General features: G+C 43.9%; 1 protein-coding gene across 1 annotated transcript in view; it reads left to right on the forward strand.

Moving 5' to 3' along the window:
* dnmt3bb.1 (DNA (cytosine-5-)-methyltransferase 3 beta, duplicate b.1) overlaps positions 1-17,212 on the forward strand; it is a 233,427-nt gene that overhangs the window by 48,195 nt on the left and 168,020 nt on the right. The window contains exon 3 of the mRNA XM_078236641.1: positions 11,464-11,578. Coding sequence (XP_078092767.1) covers positions 11,464-11,578 — 115 coding nt within the window. The remainder of the gene's footprint in view (positions 1-11,463; positions 11,579-17,212) is intronic.

The following is a 17,212-nucleotide window of genomic DNA, read 5'->3' on the forward strand; positions in this document are numbered from 1 at the left end:
ATCAATCTACCCATGTAACTGAGTTCCCTCATTCCTGGAACCATGCTCAGAAATCTTTTCTGCATCCTCTCCAATGCCTTTGCATTCTTTCAAGATGTCCAGAATTGGACAGGATACTCTCACTGAGGATGAGCCAGTATTGTATCAAGATTCAGTATAACTTCCTTGCTTTTGTCTTCTATGACTCTGAAGCCCATGACCCCATATGCTTTTTGAAGCACTTTCTCAACCTGCCCAACCGCCTTCAACGATTTGTGCACATGCTACGAGAGGACACAGGTTTAAGGTGCTGGGGGGTAGGTACAGGGGGGATGTCAGGGGTAAGTTTTTCACTCAGAGGGTGGTGGGTGAGTGGAATCGGCTGACGTCGGTGGTGGTGGAGGCAAACTCGTTGGGGTCTTTTAAGAGACTTCTGGATGAGTACATGGGATTTAATGGGATTGAGGGCTATAGATAGGCCTAGAGGTGGGAATGTGATCGGCGCAACTTGTGGGCCGAAGGGCCTGTTTGTGCTGTGGCTTTCTATGTTCTATGTTCTATGTATCCCCCGCCCCCTAGGTTGTACTGTTCCTGCACTCACTTAGAATTGTATCCTTTACTTCATATTGTCCTTCCTCATACTTCCTTCAAAAATGTAGCACTCACACTTCCTCGCATTAAATTTCATCTGTCACATGTCCACCCACTCCAGCATGGAATTCCCCTCTGCGATGGCTCCCTCCCCTCACACCCCATCACGATCACGGGACATGCCCCCCCCCCCCCCCCCCCCCCCCCCCCCATTCTCAAAAACCTGTTGTGAACCATCACATCATCGGACCAGGGTGGTGTTATCTAGGTGGGGGGGATGTTATAGCAGGGAGGCCTGGTAATTATATTCAAATGTGTAAATTGGGTTCCTGTCATTGCATGGTGGGAACCTCGTTATGTCACTGATGGGAGAAGTGGGGACATTTGGGCAGGGAAATCCCACCGGCATAAAAGTTATTTTGGGACTCCCGCTCAATTCTCTGCCATTCCTGCCTGCCAAAAATAGGGGTGGAAAGCCACCCTTCCTTATTACATTCCTTCTTACTCTGACCCCACCTTAGTTTTTCCTACTCTGATGTGATCTATTTGCCCTAATTCTGCGTACACCCTGCTTTTCCTTTCAAATGTTGCCCTCTGATTCCCATACCTATATCAAGTTGTTCAAAACCTCTCCAATAGCACTAGCAAACTGCCCACAAGGTAGTTGGTCTTGGATCTATTCAGGTTCAACTCGCCTGACCTGTTCAGTTCCCTTCTCCCCCAGAACCAGTCCCAATGTCCCATGAATCTGAAGTCCTCCTCCGGCACCATCTCTTAGCCACACATTTACCTGCTGTATTCTCTCCCTTCCTCCTCAACAGAGCATGGTATTCGAAATAATTAGGATATAACTACCATTGTGGCCCTGCTTACTAGTTTTTCTCCTAGATCCACCAGCAGGACCTTAGGAGTCTTTCTATCTATGTGTTCGTGGCTACCAATATAAACCAGGACTGTTGGCTGTTGAGTCTCCTCCCTCAAAGTGCTCTGTAGTTGCTCAATGATGTCCTTATCTCTGGCACCAGGGAGACAGGTGGCACGGTGTCAGCAGGAGCACTTGTTGGGAGGGCATGGTGGCACAGTCATTAGCACTGCTGCCTCACAGCGCCAGGGACCCGGGTTCGATTCCCAGCTTGGGTCACTGTCTGTGCGGAGTCTGTACGTTCTCCCCATGTCTGCATGGGTTTCCTCCGGGTGCTCCAGTTTCCTCCCACAGTCCGAAAGATGTTCTGGTTAGGTGCATTGGCCGTGCTAAATTCTCCCTCAGTGTACCCGAACAAGCGCCGGAATGTGGTGACTAGGGGATTTTCACAGCGACTTCATTGCAGTGTTAATGTAAGCCTACTTGTGATGCTAATAAATAAATTTTAAAACAACAAACTCATCTGGATTTATGTCTGCAACCACTGAAATGTTTCTCTGTTTTCCTAACTATAGAATCCTTTATCTCTATTGCCTGTCCCCGCTGTACTGCTGAGCTTGCCAGGATTCTATGGACTTTGTTCTGGCTACATTCTCACCAGTATTCAGAACCAGTTGGGCAGCGAGATGAACTCAGAGACTCCTGCACTAGCTGCTTGGTTTTCCTTGACTGCCTGGCACTCACCCATTTGCTCTCTGCCTGCAAACCCTTAAGCTATGAGGTGACCATACCTAGAAAAATGCTCTCTAATAACCAATCAACCTTGTGTATATATTGCAGTGATGCCAGCTTTGGCACAAGCTTTGAAATCCACAGCTCGAGCTGTTCCAGCAAACAGCACTTTCTGCACATGTAGTTGTCCAGGACACAATCAAGTGTCTTGATGTTCACTCATCAAACAGGATGTGCACTCCAGGGGAGCGAGATGGCCTGCTATGCCTCTTTTAATCGGACATTCAACTAACAACAGAAATAAACTTGAAACTTAAATAAATAAAGTCTCTAATTATCCAATTTGGGCGGCATGGTGGCACAGTGGTTAGCACTGCTGCCTCACAGCGCCAGGGACCCGGGTTCGATTCCCGGCTTGGGTCACTGTCTGTGTGGAGTTTGCACATTCTCCCCGTGTCTGTGTGGGTTTCCTCCGGGTGCTCTGGATTCCTCCCACAGTCCAAAAATGTGTGGGTTAGGTTGATTGACTGTGCTAAATTGACCGTTCGTGTCAGGGGAACCAGCTAGGGTAAATACATGGGGTTATGGGGTAGGGCCTGGGTGGGATTGTGGTCGGTGCAGACTCGATGGGCCGAATGGCCTCCTTCTGCACTGTAGGATTCTATGATTCTATAAACCAATCAGCTACTCCCCTTGCGCTGACAATACTACATAACGAGTTATCTTAAATCCTTTACTTAAAATCTGAGGTACCTAGATAATAAGAGTTAATTTATTTGGGGATTTTATGATGGAACATCATTCGCTTTGTTTAAAATCAAAGTGCCATTAATTGTACACCTGCCTTTGACTTTTCCAACTTAAAAATGTATTTTATTAGGCTAAATATGCTTCTGAATTGTCAGAATTAAAGTTAGTTTAGAACATCACTTCACAGTACCTTGAAATCCTACAGAAATGTAAGAGGCCCCCAATAGAAGATTTTTCATATACATTTATACTACAGTTAAATTCAAAGTCAGTCTGGTTAATTGTAACGTATGGAAGATTTTCTAGTCTTGTGGTTTGTCCGCTTTTACTCTCCACATAGTTTTCATTAATGATTGGAATTGGATTGCATACTTTATATTTGCATGACTGGAGACTATTGGCTGCATAATTAGTTTGTTTGAATATTTTGCTGAACAAGACAAAGGAAATTCGTCTGGTTGAGCACATTTTCGGAACAAAATAGCAATAGATGAAGAAAGCAATTCCATGGTACAGCAGTAATTGATCTTTTCAGAATATAAATGATAGAATATGATTATTAATAGAGAATAAATTATAGCAATATCAGTAGCTCTTGTGTGGTGTTGCTTGTGGTGGCTCAGAAGATATGCAAGCTCATTAGGACAAAAGTATTATATTACGTAATATTGCAATGCATTATTCTGCTACTGAGTGAAATTGTCTGTAAACTCGTATGGCCCTTTAAGTACATCTCTGTAATCTTTGAGACTGCTGCATAAAGTGAGAAGAAACTCACATGAAATGAGTTGCTTTCTTTCTCTTAAGGTTTGAAATGTGACAGATTTTAAGTGTGACATTTAAAGTATAATGTGAAGTGTGGCAGGTTAATCTCAAAAGGGTTATATAGGAATAAGTGAATCATACAGGTTTATTCCTCCTAAGTGATTTTATAGCTCAGTAATTAGGGTCGTTCTCTTGCATCTTGTGAGAAACTGTGATTGTTTAGTGACGAGAGAATTGTTCCTTTAACCACCTGCGTCAAATGCAGCAGCAAAAATAATTATTTCAGCTCTTAGAAACGCCATTCACTGGTTGTGTTGGGGAAGTTTTTAATGTCGGTTTCATACCTAGATGAAGCTCTAGGAATGTAATGTAGGAGTTATTTTGACTAAGATAACCTTGCTCTGGTTTAGACAGGGATCTCAAGGTAAGATAGGGTGCAATTTTGTTAGTCGGCAGCAAGAGCAGGAGGCTGGTTCTCAGCAGGCCCCTCCCTTCCCGATGCCAGGTTTCTCAATCACTGAGTGCCTTTGAATGAGGGATGCCCCCCCCCCCCCCAACCCAAATCCTCCTATGCCCCCAAGAAGCCCACAAGTAATCCCATCTTGGTTTGCTATTCAGGCTCCTCACATGATGAGTGAGCGCCTATCGCTGGGTAGTGGCAGGATGAGGGCATTAAGTTGACAGATGGCAAGAAGGCTATCTGCCGCAGACATAATTGGGGGAAAAGGTGGGAGCATAGCAGGAACCCCACCTGCCAACCCTCCTGCTCAATTAATTGGCCCCCTCCACCATCAAATCCCTCATGGGCAAGGGCATTAAATCCTGCTGATTGTTCCTGTCATGGCTCAACAGGCTGTTCCACGTAAAACGGCTGCGAAGCGCATCATCGTTAATTGTCACTAAAGCAGATAGCAACATGGTAGAGAGAGATTGTGGGGGAACAATATCAGAATCATCTTTGCCCCACAATGCTGCTGCACCATACAGTAGACATGAGTCAGCACAGGGTTAAATCATTGGATACTAGCCTAAAATGGAAGAGTATGGATTTATAATTTTGAAGTATTAGTGCGGTTGGCAATGAGTCTGTAGGCTGACGACAGCATACAACCTGCCCTTTCAAATCAACCATTTATCTGAAAATAACCAGACAAAAATTCAGCAACAAGTCTTACGTCAGAATCAGAAATAATGTCACTAAAACTGAGATTAGAGGTGGACACAATTGGAATGGTCTGCTTAGAATTGTGATTTGGGATGATGAAAGACACGGGACCAGCTACATAATTAATATTATGTAATATTACTAGGTATTTCAATATATTCCTTTAACTTGCGATTTGGAAAGAAAATCTATTGAAAATACCAAATCAGCTGCCTCGACATATAAGATCACTGTGTACAATATTTTCTTGAGAGATTGTTGGTAGCTGAGAGAAGGGTGTGTAATGCACTGAGCCATCTATGAGGCCAGTGGTGCAATTGGTGGGATTTGAAGATGGATTCCCTAAAGTTGGTCAGTCGTGTAAGGTCATTGAACTTTTCTTGGCACTACATCCAGGTCCTTGGGTCTACATCAGTGGCATACAGCTGTATCTTCTTAGTTTATCTGAGGGCTTCCTGGTGCCCTCTGGATAAAGGACCTCTCACTTCCTGGTGTATAGTGTACTAATTAATTAGAATACAGACAAACACAGTTTTATTGCGTTTTGGGTAAACTTGGTTTGGTGGCTGTTAGCTGATAGCAGGCTCGTACTCGAATGATAATTCAACATGGATTGATTTAACTGGATGATGCAGACAAATATTATTTCTGTATGATTTGTATTGATAAAAAAAATGATATAAATGCTAACAGCTGCTGCTAGTTGATGATTTACCTCAAAACAAACTAGAACTACTAAAAGCTAGAAAGATAATACAAAAATTATTTTGTTTTATTACCGTTCATTTGCATTACATACTGTACTGGCAGTTGAGTTTTGCTACAGTGAAACAGCAGCTGTTGGCATTTATACAAGTTTTATCAATAAGGAACAATGTGAAGTAATGATATTTGTCTTTCAACTGAGCACCTTTTTACCCTCTCGGGTAGATATAAAAGATCCTAGAACATAGAACTGTACAGCACAGAACAGGCCCTTCGGCCCACGATGTTGTGCCGAGCTTTATCTGAAACCAAGATCAAGCTATCCCACTCCCTATCATCCTGGTGTGCTCCATGTGCCTATCCAATACCCGCTTAAATGTTCCTAAAGTGTCTTGACTCCACTATCACTGCAGGCAGTCCATTCCACACCCCAACCACTCTCTGCGTAAAGAACCTACCTCTGATATCCTTCCTGTATCTCCCACCACGAACCCTATAGTTATGCCCCCTTGTAATAGCTCCATCCACCCGAGGAAATAGTCTTTGAACGTTCACTCTATCTATCCCCTTCATCATTTTATAAACCTCTATTAAGTCTCCCCTCAGCCTCCTCCGCTCCAGAGAGAACAGCCCTAACTCCCTCAACCTTTCCTCATAAGACCTACCCTCCAAACTAGGCAGCATCCTGGTAAATCTCCTCTGCACTCTTTCCAGCGCTTCCACATCCTTCTTATAGTGAGGTGACCAGAACTGCACACAATATTCCAAATGTGGTCTTACCAAGGTCCTGTACAGTTGCAGCATAACCCCACAGCTCTTGAACTCCAACCCCCTGTTAATAAAGGCTAACACACTATAGGCCTTCTTCACAGCTCTATCCACTTGAGTGGCAACCTTTAGAGATCTGTGGATATGGACCCCAAGATCTCTCTGTTCCTCCACAGTCTTCAGAACCCTGCCTTTGACCCTGTAATCCACATTTAAATTAGTCCTACCAAAATGAATCACCTCACATTATCCTGCTGCACTATTTCAAAGAAAAACAGGAGAGTTATCTCTGGTGTCCTGGTCAATGTTACCCTCAATCAACATCGCAAAAACAGATTGTGTGATCATTATTGCAGTATTGTTCGTTGGAGCTTGCTGTGTACAAATTCACCATCACACATCCTACATTGCAACAAGACCATGTAGGGAATTCTCCAGCCGTTCGCGCCCCGTCGCCACTGCCAGCAAGAATGGGGAATTTGGCTCACAGCCAAATTTCCGTTCACTGCAGCGGGACTGGAGAATCCCAGCTGCTGGTGAGGTCAAGGAATCTGGTCCTACATTCCAAAAAAAGTACTTGATTGCCCGTAAAGCATTTTGGGACATCCTGTGGTTGTGTACATTTTAAAAATCAAGGCTTTCTTGTTCCCGGTTTGCTTTCCTGGCATAGAAACATAGAAGATAAGAGCAGGAGGAGGCCATTTGGCCCTTCGAGCACAGTCCATCTTTACCAATAATGGCACATTTTTCAGCTATTACAACCTTTCCCTCTGGAATGCTTTTCCAAAACCCCTTAATCTCTCTCTCAATCTTCAGGTGCATAGCAACCTACTTCAACCACATTCCTTTTATCCCTACCTGGCATGCAATCTTTCTTAAATCTAAGATGTTATTTTATTAAAGGAACAATATTTTTGATTTGATTTATTATTGTCACATGTATTAGTATACAATGAAAAGTATTTTTTCTTGTGCGCTATACAGACAAAGCATACCGTACATAGAGAAGGAAAGGAGAGAGTGCAGAATGTGGTGTTAGTCATAGCTAGGGTGTAGAGAAAAATCAACGAGGTAAGTCTATTCAAAAGTCTGATGGCAGCAGGAAAGAAGCTATTCTTGAGTCGGTTGGTTTGGGTCCTCAGACTTTTGTATCTGGAAGAGAGTATATCCAGGGTGCGTGGGGTCCTTAATTATGCTGGCTGCTTTTCCGAGACCACTATAACGTTGGCATGGAGGGACCAGGACAGGTTGTTTGTTGGTTATTTGGACACCTAAAAACTTGAAGCTCTTGACCATTTCTATTTCATCCCCATTGATATAGACAGGGGCGTGTTTCTGATGTTGATGACTATCTCCTTCATTTTGTTGACATCGAAGGAGAGATTATTGGCGTTGCACCAGTTCACCAGATTCTCTATCTTTTTCCTATACTCCATCTCGTCATTGTTTGAGATCCGACCCACTATGGTGGTGTCATCAGCAAACTTGAAAATTGAGTTGGTGGGGAATTTGGCCAGAGGTGTATGGTAAGGGGCTGAGGACACAGCCTTGTGGGACACTGGTGTTGAGGATGGTCGTTGAGGATCGTGTTGTTGCCTATCCTCACTGATTGCAGTCTGTGGGTTAGGAAGTTCAGGATCCAGTCACAGAGGGAGGAGCCGAGCTGCAGGCCATGGAGTTTGGAGATGAATTTCGTAGGAATAATGGTCACCTAAACATGAGGGCTGGGATTCTTCCAAAACAATTCAAATTGCCGAATCCGCATAAAAACTGGAGAAACTCCCGCTGGTTTTTTTTTTAAGCAGGATTTTCAAAATGAATCTCCCACACTCTGCACTGTAGAGTGCCTCAGGAAGATTCACTCTGAAAATCCGGGGCTGGGGCTTATTCCTGCTAGAGAGGCTGGTAGCTTAGCGCTGAGTGGGCCACTGCGCATGCGCCACTCTGTCATAGCAGAGATCAGCACATGCACTGCCGGCCTCTCGATCGCTGGCCAGCCCCGTGACCCCGCAATGCTGGCCGTGCGACTCCTCCCCGCAATCGCTGGCCTCCTAATGTATCCCCCCCACCCCACCCCAATGGCCAAGCCTGATCAGCCTCTTCCCTCCCTCTTGCCACAGATCCCTATGCAGAGTGGCAGCGGGACACCCCCACTGATCTCCCCAGAGTGCACCCCTCCTTTTCCCTGACCTCCTTGGGGGGGGCCTCCACGGCCTCCCTTCACTCCAGCAGGGTCGGGCTGCCAGCTCCCTGTTAGTGGGGGGGTTAGTGGCTAGCGGGCCTGGAGATTTAAGTCCCGGGCCCACTAATACAGATTTAAATATTTAAATCAGCTCCGCACCGATTTCTGGCGTGGAGCTGATGACGCTGGAAATCCGGGTCCTGGAAACATGCCGAAGTTGTGGCGCTCAGCAGGGAGCCTGCTAAACGGCCTCCGTTGATGTCTCCAGGCCCACTCCACTGGCTGGGGGAATCGCCTCCAACATTGTTATACTACTGAATTGCACACTCGACACTTTGAAATGTCACACTTTGTCACAGATGTACAGTTATTATTTTAAAGCAGATATCTCATGTTGTCTCTATGCCCTTTATCTTGAGCCCTCAAATTGACCTAATTTGTCCAGTTACAATGGCTTAAGTTTATTATTTAGACCATTTTCTCTTGATATGTAATACAGGGGTTTTCAGTAGAATGAGGGTTAATGTGGGACTGGGGAAACAGTGGGTAAAGTTGCCATAGTCCCTGATGACCATAGGCTGCTCTCCCTTTTGAGGGGGAGTATTGACAGGTGGTGATTTAACCTGAGGATCACCACACTTCAGGCAAGCGGCAAGTTTGAGAAGGCGGGGCCTTTATGAATAACTTTCATGAATAACCACCTGCATAGTGATATAGAGAGTCATGTGATAGTACTGTGCGTAGTGGAGTCTGGAAGAGGCCACCAAGGACAGTAACCTTGCAGGGTTGCACCTTTTGAGATATACATAATTATGGGTTACCAATAAACAATTTAGGTTCAACCGTACAAGCCTCCAGATCTCTTTGTGAGAAACCAAACAACCTTACGACAGAACAGGCTTTAAAGGGAGAATCTGGTTAAACATATCTCCATTTTAGCAGCTGCAGGTTACAACTGTGCTGCGGACTCTGGACTTGGACTATCAGTGAGAAATGGCACAAGAAATCTTCTCTTTATATTTAAAAGCATTGTGGAAACTAAAAGATTGCCTCCCCTTTCAATACTTCATTTTCAATCACAAGCGATGGTGGAAATTCAGTGCTAAAACCAGTAATACCTTTTGCAGGTGAATATATAGATAAAATATATTTTAATTTAAATATTTATGTAGGGTATATTTTTCAGACCTTGCTTCCCTGTGGCCACTTGTTTTGTCACAGGCTCTTTCCCATTATAGATTCTTATAACCACAAATCTCCAGGAACCAATTACCAAACATAATTTTTTACAAAGTTTGTTCGATGACATGCATTAGTGCTGTCAGATATGGAATCTCCCACCTCCCTACCCATTGATGTCAGGCCCAACATGTGTGCTGCTGCCTTGCCTTTATCAATGAAGACACCAAGGGCTGGATCGTGACAGGAGTAGGCTGCATTGACGGGACCATGGAGTTTCTGTTGGGAAGCCTGGAATTTCAGATTTCTCCACATGATGTTTGGGTGTGACGGATTCCATGCTTGGAAGTCAACTTGATTGACAGTCTTGGCTTCCACTTGGGACATGGCCAGAGTAGACTGCAGGTGTAGGTATGTCATCTACTTCTGCTAGTGTGGGGGGTATTGAGGGGGATGAGGATGGGGGCGGGGGGAGAGGGGCTGGGGTGGTCATGGTCAGATCTTCGATCCTGGAGTTGAGGGGGGGGGGGGGGGGGGGGGGGGTGGCGGGGGGTGTGGATTCAATCCCTTATCTGGCAGGGGAGGTTGGGTTAAGTACTTAATCTCTCCCCAAAGCTGGCCACTGTTTACTTAGCGATCACTGGCCTCGTTAAAATATTTTAAGTAGTCAACCCCCCTTCTGGGACTAGATTGGCTGCCCACCCCTTGTCCCACCCTCATTAAACCTGGATATGGGTGATTTGGGGGGAGGGGGGGGGGTTGAGTCAGATTAGAGATTTCTGAAGTTTTCACATCTCACCCGGCTTCAACCCACTCGTTTTTGGAAGTTAAGATTCAGCCCTGAGGATGCAGTGTTGAGCCAACCCCTAAATGTATTGTACCTTATGTTTGCCTTGCACTGCCCTCACAAACCGCAGATTCCCCTTTTCCAGTACCCCTGAAGAAGGGACCCTCTTTTCTGCCAAACTCCTGTCTTTCCACTGCAGTGCGATTAAACTGCAAGACCCCCCACACTAATTCAGACAAATCCTGGGACCATTTTCCGGTGTAAAGTGCAGAACTGCCTGAAAAGCAAGCTAATCTCCAGTCTCTTTAATCAGTGTTATTTTAACTCTTACTGGTACACATTTCAGACCACGTTGCTGTGTATTTTCAGTTTTAAAACCCTAAAGGCTTATAAATTAAATACACTGCCAAAAGAATATAGATATAATGTCTGGAATCAAGTCCACATGTTTGTAGTTTTCATAGAATGACAGAGTTGTGGAATTCAATCCCTAAAACAACAAGACAAACCCTGCGCCACCATTTCTAGAAACTTTGGACTGTTTATTGATTGCCTAAACTGGCTGAAGAGGAATTTCCCGGATAATATTTCTCAAATTGGACTGGATCTTTGCCTTTGTTTTGGAACTCCCCTGCGATTACATGGTTCTGGGTGGGTGAGAGAGTGAGTAATGTATAATTATGCATCATAATTGTATGGGACAGGCTGGACAGACCCGGGGAGGTTCTTTTCCTGTGTGTCATTGTTCACATTCAATCAAAATGCAATTTGACTGATTCAGTCAATGCAAATTAGTGGCCCCCAGTGTTCCCTCCGACATGAACCAAGAGTTCATTGCTTGAATTATACCACAAATGGGAGGTAATTATTTGTACCCAGCTTTGAATTCTCGAGTTTCCTAAACTGGTCCCATGTGTCAAATAACAGAGGTAATTAAGAAAATGCACACATTAAATGAGAAATTATCTCATTTTCCTTACCTGATTTTATCTTTACAGCCTGTAGTGAATGGAGAAAAAACCTACCAACTGGATCAATGGGAACAAGCGACGCCACCCACTTCACAAAGTCCCAGCCCAAGTCCAAATCAGAGCGGAACAGACAGTACTGCAGGTAAGAATTGTAGAAATACATCGATGTTATATTCCAGCATTTTCACACTGCATTGATTGCAGTAACATTCCTCTGTGATGAAATGCTAATTGATGATGCATAACCTTTGCATCCAGTTTCACTGAGCATTGTTACAGGCTATTGGCCTGAGATTTACCGGTTGATGGTTTAAAGCTTTGTCTGAATTCATGTTCATTGTTACTCATTCCAAAGTAGTGCTGGTGCAAAACAAAAACAGAAATTCCTGGAAATGCTCAAATCGGCCAACATCTGTGGGGAGAAAAACAGATTTAATAGCTGGATTTATTCATCACAGGTGGATTCCTGCCAGCAGGCCCGTGAGCCACTTTGATGGTCTTCAGGACCCAAGGCCGCAACTTGCCATTGGGGAACTGTCCCTATTGAGAAGTGATAGGGCTGCTGGCCAACTGGAGGGTGGCAGTTCTGCAATGCACCCAGGAGCATTGGGGTAGTCAGGCAGACCAATGGCAAGGGGAGAGGCGGGCAAGCGATGATGAGGGGAAAGCAGCGGCATTGCTGTGGGGCGGCCATTGAGTTGGGAGTCCCCTCCATAGGCCAAAGAACATTCAAATAGGAGGTGTCACCAAGCCTCCTGGGAGACATACAGGGTTCACTCGAGGTTTCCCCACGTGGCCAGCCCCCCCCCCCCCCCCCCCCCCCCCCCCATTGAAACTGGTAAATGCCAGTGGCATTTGCAGAAGCACTTAAATGCTCCCATTGGCCTCTGGGAGGGCCATGCACCACTTACCCCACCACTGGCAAGGAGACGTGGTGACATGAAGAAGACAGGCATGCCATCACTCCCTTTTCCATGCCATCTTATAGGCTCCTCCTGGTCCATTCCCAGAGGGCTGATAAAATCCAACCCAATGTTTCAGGCCTGTGATTTTCATCAAAACTGAGAAAAGTAACGTTGACGCATCTCCCATTGAGGAATACTTTGGATTAATGCAGTTGGCTGTTTTTTGTGACTAATGTGCGAAGGGTGATGCTTTGTTTCCTTCAATTATTTTTTCATCTTATTTACATAAAATAAATTCTCTTTTTTCCTCAGCAAACTTTCATTTGGTTCTTTTTTGATATTTTAATGCTGTGAGGTGTGGTGATCTTTATGTTTGAAGTCTGTCTGTGACATGGGCGGCACGGTGGCACAGTGGTTAGCACTGCTGCCTCACCATGCGAGGGACACTGGTTCGATTCCTAGCTTGGGTCACTGTCTGTGTGGAGTTTGCACGTTCTCCCCGTGGCAGCGTGGGTTTCCTCCAGGTGCTTCAGTTTCCTCCCATAGTCTGAAAGACATGCTAGTTAGGTGCAATAACCATGCTAAATTCTCCCTCCAGTGTACCTGAACAGGTGCCGGAGTGTGGCGACTAGGGGATTTTCACAGTGACTTCATTGCAGTGTTGATGTAAGCCTACTTGTGACGCTAATAAATAAATTTAATCTTAAATTTAATATACTTCCATTCTCTGAGACACACCATTTCTTTTCCTTCTATTTGTTCCATTTCAAATATAGATTGTATTCAATTGTTTTTTTTGCTGTTATTTTTCCTTTGTTCCAAATTTCCCTACACTCTGTTGGCACAATGTTGTTAGTTTTGTTTGTGGATTTCTGATATTGTAAGTGTAAAACATGCCTATCATCTGTCAAATCTCCTCCCTTGGAGTTACTTTTGTTGAGGTGGTATTTATTGTGTGTTCCGAGCAGGGATCTTTCAATGTATCCTTGATTCAAGCATTTTATTGGTTCATTCACCAGATCACATAGAACAGTAAAGATTCCTACTGTATATTAGATGAAAAATGTCAAGCTGTATTTCACTAATTCAGAACAGATCAGCAATTTAACATCTTGGTAAATTTGTTGACAAACTGGCAATGTTTTCAGAGCTAGAATTTCCATTTCTGAATTTTGAACTTCATGTTTCTAAATGTTGCAAGACAAAGATATCAGGTGGAATTTTCCATTTTTTTGCACAGTGCTGGCTGAGCTGAGAACACTGCTGTGCAGCTCACTGGCAGCACTGCCGGCATTTCTCATCACATTATTCGGCACTCTGTGCAAAAGAAAATCACCACCAAGCTGGCAGGGATAGGGCTAGAATAAGTCAGCAACGGCGGGAATCATGAGATAGGGCCTTCCTTTTCAATGGGTGTCCTGATTTCTCTGCTAAGAAATGACAAACCACATGAAATCCCAACCCCCACATAGACAAGGGAACCCTCCACTGACACAGGGAATCTCTCTCCCCCCCGCCCCCACCCCATGAATCAGGGAACCCTTATTCCCAATGAGGGTTCCCCCACCAATGGAGCTCCCCAGAGGGGTCCATCTTGGCACTGCCCCTTGAAGGGTAGTGTCAGGGACAATGCCAGTCTATTACCCAGTCTATTACCCAGCTAGGGTATTGCCCTCAGAGCTATAATTACCTGTGCGTCCCTGGCAGGTTGCTTTCGCCTGCTTTGCATTTTGCAAAATCTGTCGTAAACCTCGTTGGCATGACATCATGAGGGCGAAAGTGGGTGGTATTTCCTAATAGTGGGGGGGATGATATGGTGGGAAAGCCTGCAATGAGATGTTAATTTATTGAAATTAGATTCCTGATCTTTCTGTGTGGGAACCTCATGTCACCCGTGCGGGACAGGGAAAATCAGACAGTGAGATCTTGCCAGCGAGATTCTCACCCGCACAATATTTTGCGCCCAAGTCATCTTTTGCACTCTCAGAAAATGCAGGCACGAAATCATGGCCATTGAATTTGAGGAGATGTGAGGTTGAACGATGAATGAAATTTTGAAGTCTCCCTTACATAATAGGCTATTGTTCCACTATTATGGATTAACTATGGAGACAGTAAAAAATATTTCATCAAATAGTAATAACGGCAAAATAAACCCATGAGCTCTAACTTCGCTCATTTCTGAATGAAGAATGGTTGGCAGTAGAAATAGGTGGACCCTTCCCTTGTAAACTGAAAGCAAGTAATGTAGTCTAGAATTGCTATTGAAAACAATCATGAGGTTAAGCAGCATTTGTGGAGAGATCTGGTGAGTTAACATTTCGGCTTTGTGAGTTTCCTGGAATTTACGACATAATAGATCTATATGATTCAGCTTTGGGTGTTGAAAAGTCTTGGGTGCAGTTTCATTAAGGTTATAAATCCTAAGGAATTTAGCTATCACAGAACAATAAAATCAAGGATAAAGCTCTTCAACAAACCCCTTACAGAGATATTGCATTAGATTAGAACTGTTTCTAAGGTGAGGATTTAATTGAGTAATTTTATCTCTTCCATCATTGTAATTCATGGGATTGAAACTGAAATAATCTGAGAAAAGACATCCCTTGGGCGCACATTTCCACAGGATCAAAATCCTGTACCGCCCATCAAAATCAAAAATATTCTGAAATCCACATCAATGGCAACATACAAAATTGTGCAGCCAAACATGCATGAAAAGTAAACGTACAGAAATATTGGGTTGTACACAGGGGAAGAAAAGGCACAAAATAACAAAGATAATAAAAATACAGGCCATTTAATATACCATAAGACATAGGAGCAGAATTAGGCCACTCGGCCCATCGAGTCTGCTCCGCCATTCAATCATGACTGATATTTTTCTCATCCCCATTCTTCTGCCTTTTTCCCCCTGATCCCCTTATTAGTCAAAAACCTATCTATCTCTGTCTTAAAGACACTCAATGAGCTGGCCTCCACAGCCTTCTGCGGCAAAGAGTTCCACAGATTCTCCACTCTCTGGCTGAAGAAATTCCTCCTCATCTCTGTTTTAAAGGATCGTCCCTTTAGCCTGAGGTTGCGCCCTCTGGTTCTAGTTTTTCCTACTAGTGGAAACATCCTCTCCACGTCCACTCTATCCAGGCCTCACAGTATCCTGTAAGTTTCAATAAGATCCCCCCTCATCCTTCTAAACTCCAACGAGTACAGTCCCAGTGTCCTCAACCATCTTCATCCATTTGACACATTAATCTGTGTAGGTGTTTAAATACACACACATCTCTTCCAATTCTATCTACCTTATTGCACAGCTTCAGTATATGTTTCTAATCCTTTTACTCTTTTATACTTTTGCAAGTATCTGAATTATTTTTGCCTTATCACTTCTTATGGAAGTTTCACATTCTAATCACTCTTTGAGTAAAGAAATTCATCCATATTTCTTATATTTGGGATTTATTATGATGACCCAAGTTTTGGAATGTAACATAGACCTGGTTTAACAGCTACCTCTGATTGGCAAAGAAGATCAACAAAGTTTCTTCCCAAAGCTACATTATATATTCTACCCCTTGTCCTCTAACACTACATTCTCTGACCTTATTCATCAGTATGGGAACCTTATTGTAAGCCTGGTGTTACCTCTTCTCTGTTAGCTCCCCAAAAACACACAAGGTTTGGTCAATCAAGTATTTCCCTTTTGAATTTCTGTGCTGTCTCGTCATTATTATATTTTTCTAGATGTTGTTCTGTTTTTTTCCTTGAATAGGGATTCCATTATTTTTTTTCCTGGTTTATAATTTCCCGATAAACCTTTATCACATGCAAGGATATTATCTGCAGAAACTAAATGAAATAGATTTCTACTCTAGCTTGTAAAGTGTCCATCCTCTGGAGAACCATACTGGTTCTATCACATAATTGTCACTAAGTTATGGGGACATCAAAATGCTGTTGTGAGGCAACAAAAATCATGAGCCCACGAAAAATGGGGAGGAAACTTACCAGTTAGAAATCAGGAGTATTGGGGGAGTTGAATCCAACACGTTTGTGTTGGGAAAATTCATGCTGTGCCATTGAACAAGCTGAGAATGTTGGGTTTCATTTTTCACCAAGTCAATTTTGTTGCATGCTTGGAAACCTGCAATGATCTCAGCAATACAGACTAATAAAGATATAAAAGGACACAGTGAACTGAATTCATGGGAGAAGATACACCAGTATCAAAAAGCAAACAATATTTGCTCCTTACACTGAGGATGATGCGAGGCTTTGTAAGTCAGGGAGAGAGTGGGGCAGTGGAAATGGTTTTGGACTGCTCAAGTCAAAGGCCTAGCACAGACCTATGACCAACTGGATGGCTTTATGCTGTAAGCATCTATGCTTTTCAAATTGCGACTAGGGTACTTATTGTAAGATCCTGGTATAAAAGGGTGGCACTGCTGCCTCATGGCGCCAGGGACCCGAGTTCAATTCCGGCCTCGGGTCACTGACTGTGTGGAGTTTGCACATTCTCCCTGTATCTGCGTGGGTTTCCTCCGGGTGCTCCGCTTTTCTCCTACAATCCAAAGATGTGTGGGTTAGGTTGACTTGACCATGTGAAACTAACCCTAGTGTTAGAAGGATTAGCAGGGTAAATATGAGGGGTTTACGGAATAGAGCCTGGGTGGGATTTTGGTTGGAGCAGACTCGATGGGCTGAATGGCCGCCTCCTGCACTGCAGGGATTTTATGATTCTGGGATTCTAAATACATCCTGTTCCCTAGTGGAAATAAGATAAAAACAAAAGTACTGTTGTTTCGATAATATAACTAGTAGTGATTAGATTTCAAGGTCCATTTTTCACAAAGGGCCTTAAGACCAAAATTATC

The sequence above is a fragment of the Mustelus asterias genome, chromosome 20, assembly GCF_964213995.1.
Source record: "Mustelus asterias chromosome 20, sMusAst1.hap1.1, whole genome shotgun sequence".
NCBI lineage: Eukaryota > Metazoa > Chordata > Chondrichthyes > Carcharhiniformes > Triakidae > Mustelus > Mustelus asterias.